Source organism: Bombina bombina, chromosome 8 (genome assembly GCF_027579735.1).
Source record: "Bombina bombina isolate aBomBom1 chromosome 8, aBomBom1.pri, whole genome shotgun sequence".
Classification (NCBI taxonomy): Eukaryota; Metazoa; Chordata; class Amphibia; order Anura; family Bombinatoridae; genus Bombina; species Bombina bombina.
Window position 1 is genome coordinate 299,837,591 of NC_069506.1, and position 19,768 is coordinate 299,857,358.

General features: G+C 43.8%; 1 protein-coding gene across 2 annotated transcripts in view; it reads right to left on the minus strand.

Moving 5' to 3' along the window:
- The window catches only part of NFRKB (nuclear factor related to kappaB binding protein), a 139,011-nt gene that overhangs the window by 52,474 nt on the left and 66,769 nt on the right, over positions 1–19,768 (minus strand). For both annotated transcript variants that reach the window (XM_053691500.1, XM_053691499.1), the window contains exon 23: positions 6,900–7,571. In XM_053691500.1, coding sequence (XP_053547475.1) covers positions 6,900–7,571 — 672 coding nt within the window. The remainder of the gene's footprint in view (positions 1–6,899; positions 7,572–19,768) is intronic.

Genomic DNA, 19,768 nt, shown 5'->3' on the forward strand with positions numbered 1-19,768 from the left:
AATTTATGTTTTTCTTCTTAAATGGAAAGAGTCCACAGCTGCATTCATTACTTTTTGGAAAACAATACTCAAGCTATAGAGGACAATGAATGCCAAGACGGGAGGGTACAATAGGCGGCACATACTGAGGGCACCAGGCCTGAACCTCTACCCAACAAAAACAAACCTGCTTAAGCCGGGAAAAACCTAAAAGGAAAGGCCCCAAGGACAATGACCCGCATATAGCCCAAAAGCCAAGCTAGAGACAGCCAAATGGACTCAACTAAGCCAACAGTCCTCCTGGAGACACCGTCGCCCGACAGTCGGTCCCTACCACGCACCCCTCACTAATGAAGGGGACACCAGCCTAAACTCCCAAGGGGACAAGGCAAAGGAGAACAGAAGGAAACCGAAAGGTCACCCCATACATAGAAGGAAACCACCAATAGTGAGCCCAGCTCATAAAGACCCAAATGGGCCCAAACAGAGAAAGGAGGCTACTCCTAGACCAAGCTGAAACCGGGATAAGACCGGGCATAGATACAGAAAAATCTTTTCTCCATCATCCTGCAAGCACTGAAGACAACTGAAGAAAGAGTCATCACAGCGTCTGAACATAGATACAAACGTATCCAAATTAAAAAAAAATGTGTAACAGACCCAGATGAAAAAACCCTGAGTCGAGGACACAGAGTCCGCCTCAGGACAACACAGAGGAAACTTGCTAGGAAGTAGAAGCAGCCATCCGAAAACAGACTGAAAAAGCAATCCCCATACAGAGGGCAAGCTCTAGGCAGCATAAGCTGCCAGACCTACACACAGGTCTCCAAAAGGGGAAAACAGAACCTCAATCGAGGCCCCCGAGAAGGAGAGGATACACCCAGAACCCGAAGGGAGTGTAAGCCCACTGCCTGAAAACTTAGGGAGCTTGCTGAAAGCTAAAGCTATATCCTAGCAGTCCGAGCCAACAGGATAGCGCTCAACTATGCTTTAAGATTGTTGGAGTCCACAAGCCTTGTGTCATGCCCCCATCGGGTCTTGAACTCGGGTCTCTCAGGTTGTATCACAAAAACTTTCAACTGAGCCACCAGAGGGCTTTCCACCTAGATCCTGAAAAGGACAACAACTCTCGGAACCTACACCCAGCTGGACCAACCCAGCATCAGCGGATCCAACACAGGGAGGCAGAGGAACCCCGAAACCAGCTCAAGATCGAGTGGAAGGATGGCCACAGCCATCCCCACAGAGAACAGGTACAACCCCTCTCCAAAACAGACGTAAGGTCGTAGAACCAAAGGATCTAACAAAATATCCAACCAAGTCTCACTTGGAGAGTAAGACTCCAGATGGAACGTAACAATCCACAGTTCCAACCTCCTGATCCAGGAGAAGCCCCAAGAAAGGGACTACATCTTCATAAGAAGGAGAAAAAACCCTTAAGAAAAGGGATGTAATCGGAAGGGCAACCTCTGTCCTCAAGGCACGAAGCCACCGGCTAAGGAAAGATCAATCCCCAACACAGATGTCCTTGAAAAGGAGCCCCCTAAAAGTAGCTTGACAACACAGATCCCCTGTGTAACGGATGCAGCAGAGACACTGCCAACCCACTCGCCTGCAGAGCAGAGAATCCAAGGTTTATCCCAGCAAGCTGACCTATGGAATGCAATTATAAGGTGCATCAAGCCCATTATGAGTAATAAACACTCAGAAAAAACCTGGCCAACCATGACCAGGTCAGGTAGATGGAACAAAGGACATAGCCCAAGTTCCCACTACCTCCCAAACCAGCCTGAGTCCCAAGATTTCAGTAACGACCCATAACTGGGTCCACAAGTAAAAAACTCAGAGCAAAGCCTCAGCAACCGGAAGCCTCAGGAAGGAAACAGGGCTGTACACCAAAAGGTTCAGTCAAACAGTACCCGGGAACTGAACACCCAGTCTGACAAAAAAAAAAAACAGACACCAGGGATATGGATGCAATATCCAGAACAATCCGTATAGCGAGAAGAACTCGTAAGTCCCGAATGAAGGCAGGAGCCCCCCCTGCTACAGTCCTACGCTCCAAAGAGCAAGTCGAGAAGTCGATACGACCCTAGAGCCCCTAAACTTCTCAAACAGCCTCAGAACAACAAGCAAGGATACCTCAAGGTCAAAATCCCCAGAGCAGGGCAAGTCTCCACATCACCTCCATACAAACAGAGGAATACATGTAGAAGAAAAGGTGCAAAGCCTTCCCAGCTCCTGGGAACCCGAGCTAAACACAATGACCCCACAGGGATCAACCATTTCCCGGGAACCCAGATCCTTAAAAGAAGATCTAACTCACCCGGAGAAAACGGAAGAAGACCAAAAGGTCTTATAACTCAGCCAGACAGTACAGGGTCAAAGTGCAAGAGCTGCATCTGGATGCATTGTAAACAGCTTATGTGCACACATTCAAGGTGCAAAGAGCTGTTGCTGGCTTCAAACTGCAAACCTTCCGCATGCTAGACAGCTATTCATCTAGCTGTTGATGGACCAAGTCCAAAAGGACAAATTAGGAGCCTCAAAAACGAAGGCAAATCCTCTCAAACAGCAGTAAGAGGGCTCTAAGCCTGCCAACCCACCCCTGCGTGGGGGGGAACTCTAGGATCCGATAATACCAGACGTAAGAGAGAGTGACGCAGCAGAAGCTCCACTGACCCAGTCATCCATGATGGAAGGCTATAAGGACTGAAACAATCCTTCCCGCCTCACAGGTCCTCTCGAATGCTTCTTTGAAACATGTAAAACAATGATAACATGAGCACTCGGCGCCTCACCCGGACCAGCCGAGCAGAACATTGCAACGTCTCTGAACAGTCACAAGACAGAACAAACCCAACAGGACCAGCCTGCATCCCGGGTCCTAACCGGCAAGCAGCATAAATCCTCCCTCAGAGGGGAAGAAAGGAAAACAGACAATTTAAACATAGGACTAACATGTCCAAAACAACTTCCGAAGACATAACAAAGAGCTACCGAAGGAAACAAACAAAATAAAAGACATCCTATCGGATAAAAAGAAAATATAAGGCAACCCGGGGGTTATCGCCAAAGAAGACACAGGCCTACCCGCAGGACCAGCCGAGTGGAGCCCTGATCTTCCATAAACTGGGAAAGATCTCAATAAAATAACAATCAGGAGATTACATCATCCCCACATGTCTAATGAGGTGCAACATTCGAATTAGCAGACTAAAAATTCCCGTACCAGATAAAAATAGGGTCATTTAATAACGGCAAAACATGTCTGAGTAATACGCGAAGGCGAGCAATTCTTTAACAAAAGGCACAACACTCGGGGACAGTCACACCTGCAGGGAACTGTAGAGGCCCTCCCCAAGGCGGGAGACCCGGGACAAAAGGGCATGTCACTTCCAGAGGCATAAATGTTTCAAACCATGAGCCCGATTAACACCACACATAAGCAGGTATAATCACATAAACAGGATTAAAAAAAACCCTGTTCAATAAACCCCCTCAGGAGATATTAACCCTTGATTCCAAGATACTAAAGGCGACTTACTGAGACCCTTATGTTTTATAGTTAGACACCCAAGGTTTTTGGTAGCCTCTCAGGAAAACCCCAGAGGCAGAACTTTTTTTTTATCATTTTCTGCAGTGTCGCTGCAGGAGCCGGTGTTGCTGTGTTTGGTGCCCTTACTCAGTGTGCATGAGGACAGGTTCATGTACAGCCTCGCTGTCTGCTGTACGTTCCCAATGTGTCAGTCTGCCTGGGAACCTGATCTACTGTTCTGAAAAAGGCTTGGTAAGGGTCTACAAGTTTCAGCTTCTGTGATCTCTACACACACACACACACACCATGTACACACACACACACCATATACACACACCATATACACACACACCATATACACACACCATATACACACACCATATACACACACACACACCATATACACACACCATATACACACACACACACACACCATATACACACACCATGTACACAAACACACACACACCACATACACACCATGTATACACACCTTTTACACACACCATATACACAACATACACAACATACACACACCATATACACAACATACACACACACAACATATACACATACACAACATACACACACCATATACACATACACAACATACACATACACAACATACACATACACAACATATACATACACAACATACACACACAACATACACACACACACCATATACACATACAACATATACACACCATATACACATACAACATATATATACACACACACCACATATACACAACATATACACACACACACACCATGTACACACACACACACACCATGTACACACACACACCATGTACACATACACCATATACACATACACCATATACACATACACCATATACACATACACCATATACACATACACCATATACACACGCAACATATATATATATATATATATACACACACACAACATATACACACACACACACAACATACACACACACACCATATATATACACCAGATAAACACACACACCCTTATTAAAGAACAAAAAAAATCTGTCTAAGTATTTTGGTTGGCTCCTACAGTCCTATAATAAATTTGTTAAGCCCTGACTTACCTTTTCTGCAATGTGCTGTTACCCTGTACCGCACTGGAGTTCAGGAAGTGGAAGGAAATTGAAAAGAGGAACGTAGCAAATATTTACATTGAGATTGCCGTTCTTTCTGCAGAGATCCTTCAGTTTCTGCGATAAGATTGCAGACCACACAGTGTTCTGCCTTGGGGGGGGGGGGCATCTGAATTACAATACATTCACAAAGAAAGTAAAATTAAACAATCTTACCGGAATCTACAACGTGGAACAGGAACACGGCCCTTCAAGTGTGACGGATAGTAGCATCGCATCCGCCATGGACTTGAAAGAAGAAAGCAGGCAGCGGAGCGAAGTTCGATAACGCCAATTGCTTGAGGAGATGTTAAAATAAGTCTAGATGGTTTCGCAGAAAGACTCTCCCTGCATCTCTGGACTCTAACTTTCATCCATGCCCTCACTTAGAGACTGATAGGATTACTTAAAACTCCTGTCCCATTTCGAAGAGTAGTACCCTCCATAAGAGACAAAATAAATTCTGACACTTCTCTGACATCCTCCTGGGACGAAAGGCAAAGAATGACTGGGGGATGAGGGGAGTGGGAGGACTATTTAAGCCTTTGGCTGGGGTGTCTTTGCCTCCTCCTGGTGGCCAGGTTCTTATTTCCCAAAAGTAACAAATGCAGCTGTGGACTCTTTCCATTTAAGAAGAAAATAATGTTATATAATTCTGCACTGTGTGCAGAATTATATAACATTATTCTGAACGTTTACTATCTCTTTAATAAGATAGATAAATATGCATAAAATGTAGTACCAACTTTTGACCACATGATGTCACTAGTATGCAGATAGTACTTTTTTTGTAACAGGTGAAAGTATAAAAGACACAAACCAGTGTATATTCAAGTATGCATGACTAAGGACCTATTGCAGGTCTGAAACTTTGTATTATTTCCTATGAACCCAACTATGAAACAATAAAGGTCTTTTTCTAAAATTGGAAGCATGAATCCATTTTGTTTGAAATTACCAGTGAAGACTTGGCAGGATACGCTGACTGTACACCGTCACTGAGAATATGCTGACTGTATACCGTCACTGAGGATACGCTGACTGTATGCCGTCACTGAGGAAACGCTGACTGTACGCCGTCACTGAGGAAACGCTGACTGTACACCGTCACTGAGGAAACGCTGACTGTACACCGTCACTGAGGAAACGCTGACTGTACACCGTCACTGAGGAAACGCTGACTGTACACCGTCACTGAGGAAACGCTGACTGTACACCGTCACTGAGGAAACGCTGACTGTACACCGTCACTGAGGAAACGCTGACTGTACACCGTCACTGAGGATATGCTGACTGCACACTGTCACTGAGAATATGCTGACTGTATACCGTCACTGAGGATATGCTGACTGTATACCGTCACTGAGGAAACGCTGACTGTATACCGTCACTGAGGATATGCTGACTGCACACTGTCACTGAGAATATGCTGACTGTATACCGTCACTGAGGATATGCTGACTGTATACCGTCACTGAGGAAACGCTGACTGTATACCGTCACTGAGGATATGCTGACTGTACACCGTCACTGAGGATATGCTGACTGTACACCGTCACTGAGGATATGCTGACTGTAACACCGTTACTGAGGATATGCTGACTGCACACTGTCACTGAGGATACGCTGACTGCACACCGTCACTGAGGATATGCTGACTGTACACCGTCACTGAGGATATGCTGACTGTACACCGTCACTGAGGATACGCTGACTGTACACCGTCACTGAGAATATGCTGACTGTATACCGTCACTGAGGATACGCTGACTGTACACCGTCATTGAGGATATGCTGACTGTACACCGTCACTGAGGATAAACTGACTGTACACCGTCACTGAGAATATGCTGACTGTATACCGTCACTGAGGATACGCTGACTGTAACACCGTCAATGAAGATACGCTGACTGTAACACCGTCACTGAGGATATGCTGACTGCACACTATAACTGACGATATGCTGACTGTACACCATAACTGACGATATGTTGACTGTACACCATAACTGCGGACATGCTGACTGTATGACATGCATCAGGCCTACATTGCAACTTTTGCTGGATTTTTTTTTTTACATAAATCTTAATATTTGCAAAACTGTCATTTCTCTGATATAGTTTTGCACAAAATGTGCAACATAGATTACATACTTTAGTAAACAGGAACTAAAGGTAACAGGGAATGGATGTAAATGTAAAAGGCCTTAGTGTAACTCAGATAAAAGTGTATTTAAAAAGCTGCTCACCTGTTGAGTTGTAGACACAGGGAATTGCCGTACTGTGGTGGTGCCCATGGTGAGCGCAGTTGGTGCAGGTTTGGTTACCATGCTGTTTATAGTTGGTATGCTTACTGTGGTGGCAGTTTGGACTGAACTAACCACATTACTAGAAACAACAGAGATTGGCTTGGCAGACACGGTAATACTCTGTCCCGCTGTTGCCTTTGGGGGCACCACACCAAGTCCTTGAACAATCCGTATTGTAGTGGGGGGTTTAGAGTCACTAGCAGAAGCTGCCTTTACTTTCTGATCAGCTACAGTGACCCCCAAGGCTGGCATAAGTCTGAAACTAGAGGTGCTTGGTTCTGCTGGCTTAATATCCGGATTAACCTTGATAGTAGCTGGAGGAGAAGGTGAGGAAGGATTGGAAGCCATGTGTAATAATCCCTTGCCTGAGCTGCCACCCGGTGCTGCAGTGAAAAGCTCCTGAGACAACTTCACAGCAGTAACCTGGGATTTGGCCAGCGTAGCCATCATGTCGGGGGTAATGCGCAGGATGGTCTGGCCCTTGGCATCTGTGGTAATGGAAGAAGGCGGCAGGCGTAACACATCCTTGCCCTGGATGCGAAAGTTGGTTGTTGAAAGAGGAAGGCTCGCTCCAGCCTGTGCTTTCATTCCTAGCTGCCCAGAGAGTGCCACCTGATGGGGAATAGACGTGTTAATGCAGCTAAAAAATTACTGGCAGAAAAATTATATGAATATTACTTGATGCAGAACTCACAGAAACAAAAACAGAATTTATGTTTACCTGATAAATTACTTTCTCCAACGGTGTGTCCGGTCCACGGCGTCATCCTTACTTGTGGGATATTCTCTTCCCCAACAGGAAATGGCAAAGAGCCCAGCAAAGCTGGTCACATGATCCCTCCTAGGCTCCGCCTACCCCAGTCATTCGACCGACGTTAAGGAGGAATATTTGCATAGGAGAAACCATATGGTACCGTGGTGACTGTAGTTAAAGAAAATAAATTATCAGACCTGATTAAAAAAACCAGGGCGGGCCGTGGACCGGACACACCGTTGGAGAAAGTAATTTATCAGGTAAACATAAATTCTGTTTTCTCCAACATAGGTGTGTCCGGTCCACGGCGTCATCCTTACTTGTGGGAACCAATACCAAAGCTTTAGGACACGGATGAAGGGAGGGAGCAAATCAGGTCACCTAAATGGAAGGCACCACGGCTTGCAAAACCTTTCTCCCAAAAATAGCCTCAGAAGAAGCAAAAGTATCAAACTTGTAAAATTTGGTAAAAGTGTGCAGTGAAGACCAAGTCGCTGCCCTACATATCTGATCAACAGAAGCCTCGTTCTTGAAGGCCCATGTGGAAGCCACAGCCCTAGTGGAATGAGCCGTGATTCTTTCGGGAGGCTGCCGTCCGGCAGTCTCGTAAGCCAATCTGATGATGCTTTTAATCCAAAAAGAGAGAGAGGTAGAAGTTGCTTTTTGACCTCTCCTTTTACCGGAATAAACAACAAACAAGGAAGATGTTTGTCTAAAATCCTTTGTAGCATCTAAATAGAATTTTAGAGCGCGAACAACATCCAAATTGTGCAACAAACGTTCCTTCTTTGAAACTGGTTTCGGACACAGAGAAGGTACGATAATCTCCTGGTTAATGTTTTTGTTAGAAACAACTTTTGGAAGAAAACCAGGTTTAGTACGTAAAACCACCTTATCTGCATGGAACACCAGATAAGGAGGAGAACACTGCAGAGCAGATAATTCTGAAACTCTTCTAGCAGAAGAGATTGCAACTAAAAACAAAACTTTCCAAGATAATAACTTAATATCAACGGAATGTAAGGGTTCAAACGGAACCCCCTGAAGAACTGAAAGAACTAAGTTGAGACTCCAAGGAGGAGTCAAAGGTTTGTAAACAGGCTTAATTCTAACTAGAGCCTGAACAAAGGCTTGAACATCTGGCACAGCTGCCAGCTTTTTGTGAAGTAACACAGACAAGGCAGAAATATGTCCCTTCAGGGAACTAGTCATCCCTTGTGACAGGTTGTCCAGGGACAGCCACCAACGGAGTGAGTCTCTGGTCCTCTGATTTACTTGTATCTTCGGAGACAAGTCTGTATAGTCCCCATTCCACTGACTGAGCATGCACAGTTGTAATGGTCTTAGATGAATGCGCGCAAAAGGAACTATGTCCATTGCCGCTACCATCAAACCGATCACTTCCATGCACTGCGCTATGGAAGGAAGAGGAACTGAATGAAGTATCCGACAAGAGTCATGAAGTTTTGTTTTTCTGGCCTCTGTCAGAAAAATCCTCATTTCTAAGGAGTCTATTATTGTTCCCAAGAAGGGAACCCTTGTTGACGGAGATAGAGAACTCTTTTCCACGTTCACTTTCCATCCGTGAGATCTGAGAAAGGCCAGGACAATGTCCGTGTGAGCCTTTGCTTGAGGAAGGGACGACGCTTGAATCAGAATGTCGTCCAAGTAAGGTACTACAGCAATGCCCCTTGGTCTTAGCACAGCTAGAAGGGACCCTAGTACCTTTGTGAAAATCCTTGGAGCAGTGGCTAATCCGAAAGGAAGCGCCACGAACTGGTAATGCTTGTCCAGGAATGCGAACCTTAGGAACCGATGATGTTCCTTGTGGATAGGAATATGTAGATACGCATCCTTTAAATCCACTGTGGTCATGAATTGACCTTCCTGGATGGAAGGAAGAATAGTTCGAATGGTTTCCATCTTGAACGATGGAACCTTGAGAAACTTGTTTAAGATCTTGAGATCTAAGATTGGTCTGAACGTTCCCTCTTTTTTGGGAACTATGAACAGATTGGAGTAGAACCCCATCCCTTGTTCTCTTAATGGAACAGGATGAATCACTCCCATTTTTAACAGGTCTTCTACACAATGTAAGAATGCCTGTCTTTTTATGTGGTCTGAAGACAACTGAGACCTGTGGAACCTCCCCCTTGGGGGAAGCCCCTTGAATTCCAGAAGATAACCTTGGGAGACTATTTCTAGCGCCCAAGGATCCAGAACATCTCTTGCCCAAGCCTGAGCGAAGAGAGAGAGTCTGCCCCCCACCAGATCCGGTCCCGGATCGGGGGCCAACATTTCATGCTGTCTTGGTAGCAGTGGCAGGTTTCTTGGCCTGCTTTCCCTTGTTCCAGCCTTGCATTGGTCTCCAAGCTGGCTTGGCTTGAGAAGTATTACCCTCTTGCTTAGAGGACGTAGCACTTTGGGCTGGTCCATTTCTACGAAAGGGACGAAAATTAGGTTTATTTTTTGCCTTGAAAGGCCGATCCTGAGGAAGGGCGTGGCCCTTACCCCCAGTGATATCAGAGATAATCTCTTTCAAGTCAGGGCCAAACAGCGTTTTCCCCCTTGAAAGGAATGTTAAGTAGCTTGTTCTTGGAAGACGCATCAGCTGACCAAGATTTCAACCAAAGCGCTCTGCGCGCCACAATAGCAAACCCAGAATTCTTAGCCGCTAACCTAGCCAATTGCAAAGTGGCGTCTAGGGTGAAAGAATTAGCCAATTTGAGAGCATTGATTCTGTCCATAATCTCCTCATAAGGAGGAGAATCACTATCGACCGCCTTTATCAGCTCATCGAACCAGAAACATGCGGCTGTAGCTACAGGGACAATGCATGAAATTGGTTGTAGAAGGTAACCCTGCTGAACAAACATCTTTTTAAGTAAACCTTCTAATTTTTTATCCATAGGATCTTTGAAAGCACAACTATCCTCTATGGGAATAGTGGTGCGTTTGTTTAAAGTGGAAACCGCTCCCTCGACCTTGGGGACTGTCTGCCATAAGTCCTTTCTGGGGTCGACCATAGGAAACAATTTTTTAAATATGGGGGGAGGGACGAAAGGAATACCGGGCCTTTCCCATTCCTTATTAACAATGTCCGCCACCCGCTTGGGTATAGGAAAAGCTTCTGGGAGCCCCGGGACTTCTAGGAACTTGTCCATTTTACATAGTTTCTCTGGGATGACCAACTTGTCACAATCATCCAGAGTGGATAATACCTCCTTAAGCAGAATGCGGAGATGTTCCAACTTAAATTTAAACGTAATCACATCAGGTTCAGCTTGTTGAGAAATGTTCCCTGAATCAGTAATTTCTCCCTCAGACAAAACCTCCCTGGCCCCTTCAGACTGGGTTAGGGGCCCTTCAGAACCATTATTATCAGCGTCGTCATGCTCTTCAGTATCTAAAACAGAGCAGTCGCGCTTACGATGATAAGTGTTCATTTTGGCTAAAATGTTTTTGACAGAATTATCCATTACAGCCGTTAATTGTTGCATAGTAAGGAGTATTGGCGCGCTAGATGTACTAGGGGCCTCCTGAGTGGGCAAGACTCGTGTAGACGAAGGAGGGAATGATGCAGTACCATGCTTACTCCCCTCACTTGAGGAATCATCTTGGGCATCATTGTCACATAAATCACATTTATTTAAATGAATGGGAATTCTGGCTTCCCCACATTCAGAACACAGTCTATCTGGTAGTTCAGACATGTTAAACAGGCATAAACTTGATAACAAAGTACAAAAAACGTTTTAAAATAAAACCGTTACTGTCGCTTTAAATTTTAAACTGAACACACTTTATTACTGTACAACGGCAAAGAGAATGACTGGGGTAGGCGGAGCCTAGGAGGGATCATGTGACCAGCTTTGCTGGGCTCTTTGCCATTTCCTGTTGGGGAAGAGAATATCCCACAAGTAAGGATGACGCCGTGGACCGGACACACCTATGTTGGAGAAATCTTCTACAGGTGAAACTCGAAAAATTAGAATATCGTGCAAAAGTTCATTTATTTCACTAATGCAACTTAAAAGGTGAAACTAATATATGAGATAGACTCATTACATGCAAAGCAAGAGAGTTCAAGCCGTGATTTGTCATAATTGTGATGATTATGGCTTACAGCTCATGAAAACCCCAAATCCACAATCTAAGAATATTGTGAAAAAATGCAATATTCTAGGCTCAAAGTGTCCCACTCTAATCAGCTAATTAAGCCGTAACACCTGCAAAGTGTTCCTGAGCCTTTAAATGGTCTCTCAGTCTGGTTTAGTAGGAATCACAATCATGGGAAAGACTGCTGACCTGACAGTTGTGCAGAAAACCATCATTGACACCCTCCATAAGGAGGGAAAGCCTCAAAAAGGTAATTGCAAAAGAAGGTAGATGTTCCCAAAGTGCTGTATCAAAGCACATTAATAGAAAGTTAGGTGGAAGGGAAAAGTGTGGAAGAAAGAGGTGCACAAGCAGCAGGGATGACCGCAGCCTGGAGGATTGTCAGGAAAAGGCCATTCAAAAGTGTTGGGGACTTTCACAAGGAGTGGACTGAGGCTGGAGTCAGTGCATCAAGAGCCACCACACACAGACGGATCCTTGACATGGGCTTTAAATGTCGTATTCCTCTTGTCAAGCCACTCCTGAACAACAAACAACGTCAGAAGCGTCTTACCTGGGCTAAAGAAAAACAGACCTGATCTGTTGCTCAGTGGTCCAAAGTCCTCTTTTCTGATGAGAGCAAATTTTGCATCTCATTTGGAAACCAAGGACCCAGAGCATGGAGGAAGAATGGAGAGGCACACACTGCAAGATGCTTGAAGTCCAGTGTGAAGTTTCCACAGTCTGTGTTGATTTGGGGAGCCATGTGATCTGCTGGTGTTGGTCCACTGTGCTTCATTAAGTCCAGGGTCAATGCAGCGGTCTACCAGGAGATTTTGGAGCACTTCATGCTTCCTTCCACATGCGAGCTCTATGGGGATGCTGACTTCATTTTCCAGCAGGACTTGGCACCTGCCCACACTTTCAAAAGCACCAAAACCTGGTTCAATGACCGTGGGATTACTGTGCTTGATTGGCCAGCAAACTCGCCTGACCTGAACCCCATAGAGAATCTATGGGGCATCGCCAAGAGAAAGATGAGAGACATGAGACCGAACAATGCAGAAGAGCTGAAGGCTGCTATTGAAGCATCCTGGTCTTCCATAACACCTCAGCAGTGCCGCATTGAGGAAGAAATTGCTTCAAAAGGGGCCCAAACCAAGTACTGAGTACATACAGTATTCATTCTTATACTTTTCAGAGGTCTGATATTGTTCTATGTACAAGCCTTGTTTTATTGATTGCATGTAATAATCTAATTTTCTGAGATTGTGGATTTGGGGTTTTCATGAGCTGTAAGCCATAATCATCACAATTATGAAAAAACAGAATTTATGTTTACCTGATAAATTTCTTTCTCCAACGGTGTGTCCGGTCCACGGCGTCATCCTTACTTGTGGGATATTCTCTTCCCCAACAGGAAATGGCAAAGAGCCCAGCAAAGCTGGTCACATGATCCCTCCTAGGCTCCGCCTACCCCAGTCATTCGACCGACGTTAAGGAGGAATATTTGCATAGGAGAAACCATATGGTACCGTGGTGACTGTAGTTAAAGAAAATAAATTATCAGACCTGATTAAAAAAACCAGGGCGGGCCGTGGACCGGACACACCGTTGGAGAAAGAAATTTATCAGGTAAACATAAATTCTGTTTTCTCCAACATAGGTGTGTCCGGTCCACGGCGTCATCCTTACTTGTGGGAACCAATACCAAAGCTTTAGGACACGGATGAAGGGAGGGAGCAAATCAGGTCACCTAAATGGAAGGCACCACGGCTTGCAAAACCTTTCTCCCAAAAATAGCCTCAGAAGAAGCAAAAGTATCAAACTTGTAAAATTTGGTAAAAGTGTGCAGTGAAGACCAAGTCGCTGCCCTACATATCTGATCAACAGAAGCCTCGTTCTTGAAGGCCCATGTGGAAGCCACAGCCCTAGTGGAATGAGCTGTGATTCTTTCGGGAGGCTGCCGTCCGGCAGTCTCGTAAGCCAATCTGATGATGCTTTTAATCCAAAAAGAGAGAGAGGTAGAAGTAGCTTTTTGACCTCTCCTTTTACCTGAATAAACAACAAACAAGGAAGATGTTTGTCTAAAATCCTTCGTAGCATCTAAATAGAATTTTAGAGCGCGAACAACATCCAAATTGTGCAACAAACGTTCCTTCTTTGAAACTGGTTTCGGACACAGAGAAGGTACGATAATCTCCTGGTTAATGTTTTTGTTAGAAACAACTTTTGGAAGAAAACCAGGTTTAGTACGTAAAACCACCTTATCTGCATGGAACACCAGATAAGGAGGGGAACACTGCAGAGCAGATAATTCTGAAACTCTTCTAGCAGAAGAAATTGCAACTAAAAACAAAACTTTCCAAGATAATAACTTAATATCAACGGAATGTAAGGGTTCAAACGGAACCCCCTGAAGAACTGAAATAACTAAATTGAGACTCCAAGGAGGAGTCAAGGGTTTGTAAACAGGCTTAATTCTAAACCATCTCCGTGGAGATGTTGCCTGTACAACGGCAAAGAGAATGACTGGGGTAGGCGGAGCCTAGGAGGGATCATGTGACCAGCTTTGCTGGGCTCTTTGCCATTTCCTGTTGGGGAAGAGAATATCCCACAAGTAAGGATGACGCCGTGGACCGGACACACCTATGTTGGAGAAATTATGGCTTGAACCATCTTGCTTTGCATGTAATGAGTCTATCTTATATATTAGTTTCACCTTTTAAGTTGCATTAGTGAAAAAAATGAACTTTTGCACGATATTCAAATTTTTCGAGTTTAACCTGTATTTCTATAATCCCTAGATAAACAGTTAACACACTAGATCATTAAATAAATTGTGATAATATTTTAAGAGAACGACACCTCAAAAAAATAATAATAATAGTATATATATATATATATATATATATATATATATATATATATATATATATATATATATATATATATACACACATACACACATATACATACAGGTAGCCCTCAGTTTACGCCGGGGTTAGGTTCCAGGAGGAATGGTTGTAAATCGAAACCGTTGTAAATTGAAACCCAGTTTACAATGTAAGTCAATGGGAAGTGAGGGAGTTAGGTTCCAGGCCCCTCTGAAAATTGTCATAAGTAACACCCAATTATTTTTAAAGGTTTGAAATGAAGACTTTAAATGCTAAACAGCATTATAAACCTAATAATACAGATTGTATCATCATCAAACTTAGTTTAATGAACAAAAACATTTGCTAAACATCACCTAATAAAAAGGAAATTTATGCTGATAAATTTGTTTCTTTTTAGATACGATGAGTCCATGGATTTCATCCTTACTTATGGGATTACGCCTCCTGGTCAGCAGGAGGAGGCAAAGAGCACCACAGCAGAGCTGTATATATAGCTCCTCCCTTCCCTCCCACTCCAGTCATTCGACCGAAGTTAGGAAGAGAAAGGAAAAGCCAAGGTGCAGAGGTGACTGAAGTTTAACAAAAATAAAGACCTGTCTATAAAACAGGGTGGACCGTGGACTCATCGTATCTAAAAAGAAACAAATTTATCAGGTAAGCATAAATTTCTTTTTCTTTTTAAAGATATGATGAGTCCACAGATTTCATCCTTACTTGTGGGATACAATACCAAAGCTATAGTACACGGATGAAAAGGGAGGGACAAGACAGGGAACCTAAACGGAAGGCTCCACTGCTTGAAGAACTTTCCTCCCTAAAACAGCCTCAGCCGAGGCAAAGGTATCATATTCGTAAAATTTGGAAAACGTGTGAAGAGACGACCAAGTTGCAGCTTTGCAAATCTGTTCAACAGAAGCGTCATTTTTGAATGCCCATGAGGAAACCACAGCCCTAGTGGAATGAGCCGTAATTCGTTCAGGAGGCTGCAGTCCCGCAGTCTCATATGCCAAACGAATGATACTCTTCAGCCAAAAAGAAAGAGAGGTAGCCGTAGCTTTCCGACCCCTACGTTTCTCAGAAAAAACGACAAACAAGGAAGACGATTGACGAAAATCCTTAGTCGCCTGCAAGTAGAACTTCAAAGCATGGACCACGTCCAAATTATGTAACAGACGCTCCTTCTTATAAGAAGGATTAGGACACAAGGAAGGAGCAACAATTTCCTGATTAATATTTTTATGTGAAAAAACCTTAGGAAGAAAACCAGGCTTAGTGTGTAACACCACCTTATCTGAATGGAAAATAAGATAAGGAGAATCACAATGTAATGCCGAAAACTCAGAAACTCTTCGAGCAGAAGAGATAGCAACCAAAAATAAAACTTTCCAAGATAATAACTTATATCAATGGAATGCATAGGTTCAAACGGAACCCCTTGAAGAACGTTAAGAACTAAATTCAAACTCCAAGGAGGAGCAATTGGCCTAAATACAGGCCTGATTCTAGTCAGAGCCTGACAAAAAAATTGTACATCTGGAACATCTGCCAGACGCTTGTGTAACAAAATAGATAAAGCAGAAATCTGTTCTTTTAAAGAACTTGCTGACAACCCCTTCTCCAATCCTTCTTGGAGAAAAGACAAAATCCAGGGAATCCTAACCCTACTCCATGAGTAGCCCTTGGATACACACTAATAAAAGATATTTACGCCATATCATATGGTAAATTTTCCTAGTAACAGGATTACGTGCCTGAATCAAGGTGACCGAATTAGAAAAACCTCGCTGAGATAAAATTAAGCGTTCAATTTCCAAGCAGTCAGCTGCAGAGAAAGTAGATTCGGATGATGGAAGGGATCCGGAATGAGAAGGTCTTTCCTCAATCGGAGCTTCCACGGTGGCTGAGATGACATGTCCACCAGATCGGCATACCAAATCCTGCGAGGCCACGCAGGGGCGATGAGGATCACCAATGCCCTCTCCTGTTTGACTTGAGCAATCACCCGGGGAAGGAGAGCAAATGGAGGGAATACATAAGCTAGGCTGAAAGACCAAGGCACTGCCAAGGCATCTATCAGCTCGTCCTGAGGATCCCTGAACCCGTATCTCGGAAGCTTGGCATTCTGATGAGATCCCACGAGATCCAACTCCGGCCTGCCCCATCTGAGAATCAGGCTGCAAAATAACTCCAGATGGAGTTCCCATTCGCCCAGATGAAACGTATGTCTGCTCAGAAAATCTGCTTCCCAGTTTTCCACCCCTGAGATGTGGATCGCTGACAGATGGCAAGAGTGAGACTCCGCCCACTGTATTATCTTGGCTACTTCTGTCATCGCCAAGGAACTCCTTGTTCCTCCTGATGATTGATGTAAGCTACAGTCGTTATGTTGTCCGACTGGAACCTGATTAATTGGGCTGAAGCCAACTGAGGCCAAGCCTGAAGCACATTGAATATTGCCCTCAACTCTAGGATATTGATGGGAAGGAGAGACCCTGAGTCCATACACCCTGAGCCCTTAGGGAGTCCCATACTGCACCCCATCCTAACAGGCTGGCATCCGTTGTCACTATCACCTATGAGGGTCCGCGGGAGCAAGTCCCCTGGAATAGATGATCCAGCGACAACCACCATAGAAGAGAGTCTCTTGTCTCCTGATCCAGATTTATTTGAGGAGACAAATCTGTATAATCTCCATTCCACTGCCTGAGCATGCTTAATTACAGAGGCCTGAGATGAAAACGAGCAAACGGAACGATCTCCATTGCAGTCACCATCAATCCGATTACCTCCATGCACTGAGCCACTGACGGACGAGGATTGGACTGAATGAGACGACATGCATTCAGAATTTTTGACTTTCTGACCTCCGTCAGAAAAATCTTCATTGAGATAGAGTCTATTAGAGTTCCCAGAAAGGGTACTCTTGTCTGAGGAACCAATGAACTCTTTTCCAGATTTACCTTCCACCCGTGGGTCCTTAGGAAGGTAGCACAATGTCGGTATGGGACCTGCCAGTTGAAATGACAACGACTGGATCAGTATATCGTCCAGATAAGGGGCCACCACGATGCCCCGCGGCCTTAGAACCGCCATAAAGACTCCAGAACGTTAGTAAAAATTCTGGGCGCTGTGGCCAGATTAAAAGGAAGAGCCACAAACTGAAAATGTTTGTTCAGAAGGCAAACCTCAGGAACTTGAGAGGATCCCTGAGGATAGAAACATGAAGTCATGCATCCTTTAAATCTACTGTTGACAGAAATTGACCCACTGGATCAAAAAATGGTAGAAATAGTCTCCATCTTGCGAGGAACTATGAGAAACTTGTTCAGGCTCTTAAGGTCCAAAACAGATCTGAAGATTCCCTCCTCTTTTATTGTGGGAACCACAAACAGATTTAACTAAAAACACCCTGCTCCCGTTCCAGTACTGGAATTGGAACAAAGACACTCAGGGAGGAGAGACCTCTTACACAATGCAAGAGCGGTTCTCCTATTAACTGCACTGCAGATAATCCTGAAAAAAACAGAAACCTCTGTGAGAAAAAACTCCTCGAATTCCGGCCTGTTTCCCTGGGACACTATTATCTATTTCCCAGGAATCTCAAACATCTCGAACCCAAGCCTGAGCAAGGACGGAATATCGCCCTCCACAAGATCCGGTCCCGGATCAGGGGCATGTCCTGCCTGATTCAACAGCAGATCACTTATTATTTGCATGATTAATATGTAAATTTTGTTAATTCAAAAAAAATTACTTCCGTCAAGCCAGAGTCCAACAAAGCTTTTTAAAAAGCGAAGACTTAGAGCCGACACCTATAAAACCAGGCTCTAACCAAAAGGCTCGGTGAGCTAGAACAGAGAAACCTGAAACCTATAATTTCAGTTTAAATTTTTTTGAAAGAAAATAGTTAACCAACTCAAAAGGCTTTCATCCTAGCCTGGTTCCTTATCCAGGGAAGATTCTGATTTAGTAGTAACAGAAAACACATCGGACCATACGCCGTCGCACTAGTGACGGTAGCAAAAAAAACACAGCTGGTTGCCATTACAAGCCCTGTTGTATGATCCTTTTTTAAGTTCTTAATATCCTCTAAAGGTATCGTAGAACTCTTAGCTAGGTTGACCATGGGAAAACATCCTTTTGATGAAAGGGAATGCATTTCACCATCCCAATAACTCACCGGACGCCCTAGGTAACACCCATAGTGAGGGAGTCGTCCATGATAGCTAAAACCTCCTAAGTAACAAATGGAGGTAGACAAGCTAAGACAAAGGAAAAACAACTTCAGGACCAAAAGAAAGAGATTATTCTATCTGAGCCTGAGAATTCATTATCAGAAAATCCCAAAGTACAGTATCTTCCTCTACGTCAACAGGGAAGAAATATCTGGGATAGCAATAGTTAAATCAAACATGTTGATTGAAATTAAGTCCTCTAGAAATGTTTACTTCTACATAGGAAAAAACTATGATGTATGAAATGTTAGAGGAAGCGCAGGACACTGTACGTGGGCCATAAGTATTGTGGAACACCATAGGGGAAATTTGTGGCATAGGTTGACCACAGTCAACAGACTCCCATAGTAGTAGGGGGTCAGAAAAGAAACAATTTTTTTTTTTTTAATTATATAACAACACAAACGTTACTGTCGTTTTAAAATTAAGAAGTAATTCATATGTTGTGCAAACTTATTCCATCATAAGACAGAAAGGATGGATGAAACAAACAAGTAAACAGTAAAAACCCTTTAAGAAAGACTAACAGATAACTCTGTTACCGTCTCTTTAAATGTTAAAATCAACTAATTTACTGCGTACATGTCCAATCCACATCCCAAAGGATGGCTTAAACAATAAACAGAGAAATTATGGCAAATAAAATGAACAAATAAAAAACGTTACTGTCTCTTTAAAATTTAAACAGTAACGTATACTCTTGTGTGTAGAAAGTGCTTAGACTGAGACATAAACTTATAGATATTTATGCATGTTTAAAATGTCATGTATTCCTATTTATTAGTTAACTGATCCGGAGCGCATCTGCATCGTTATCAGGAC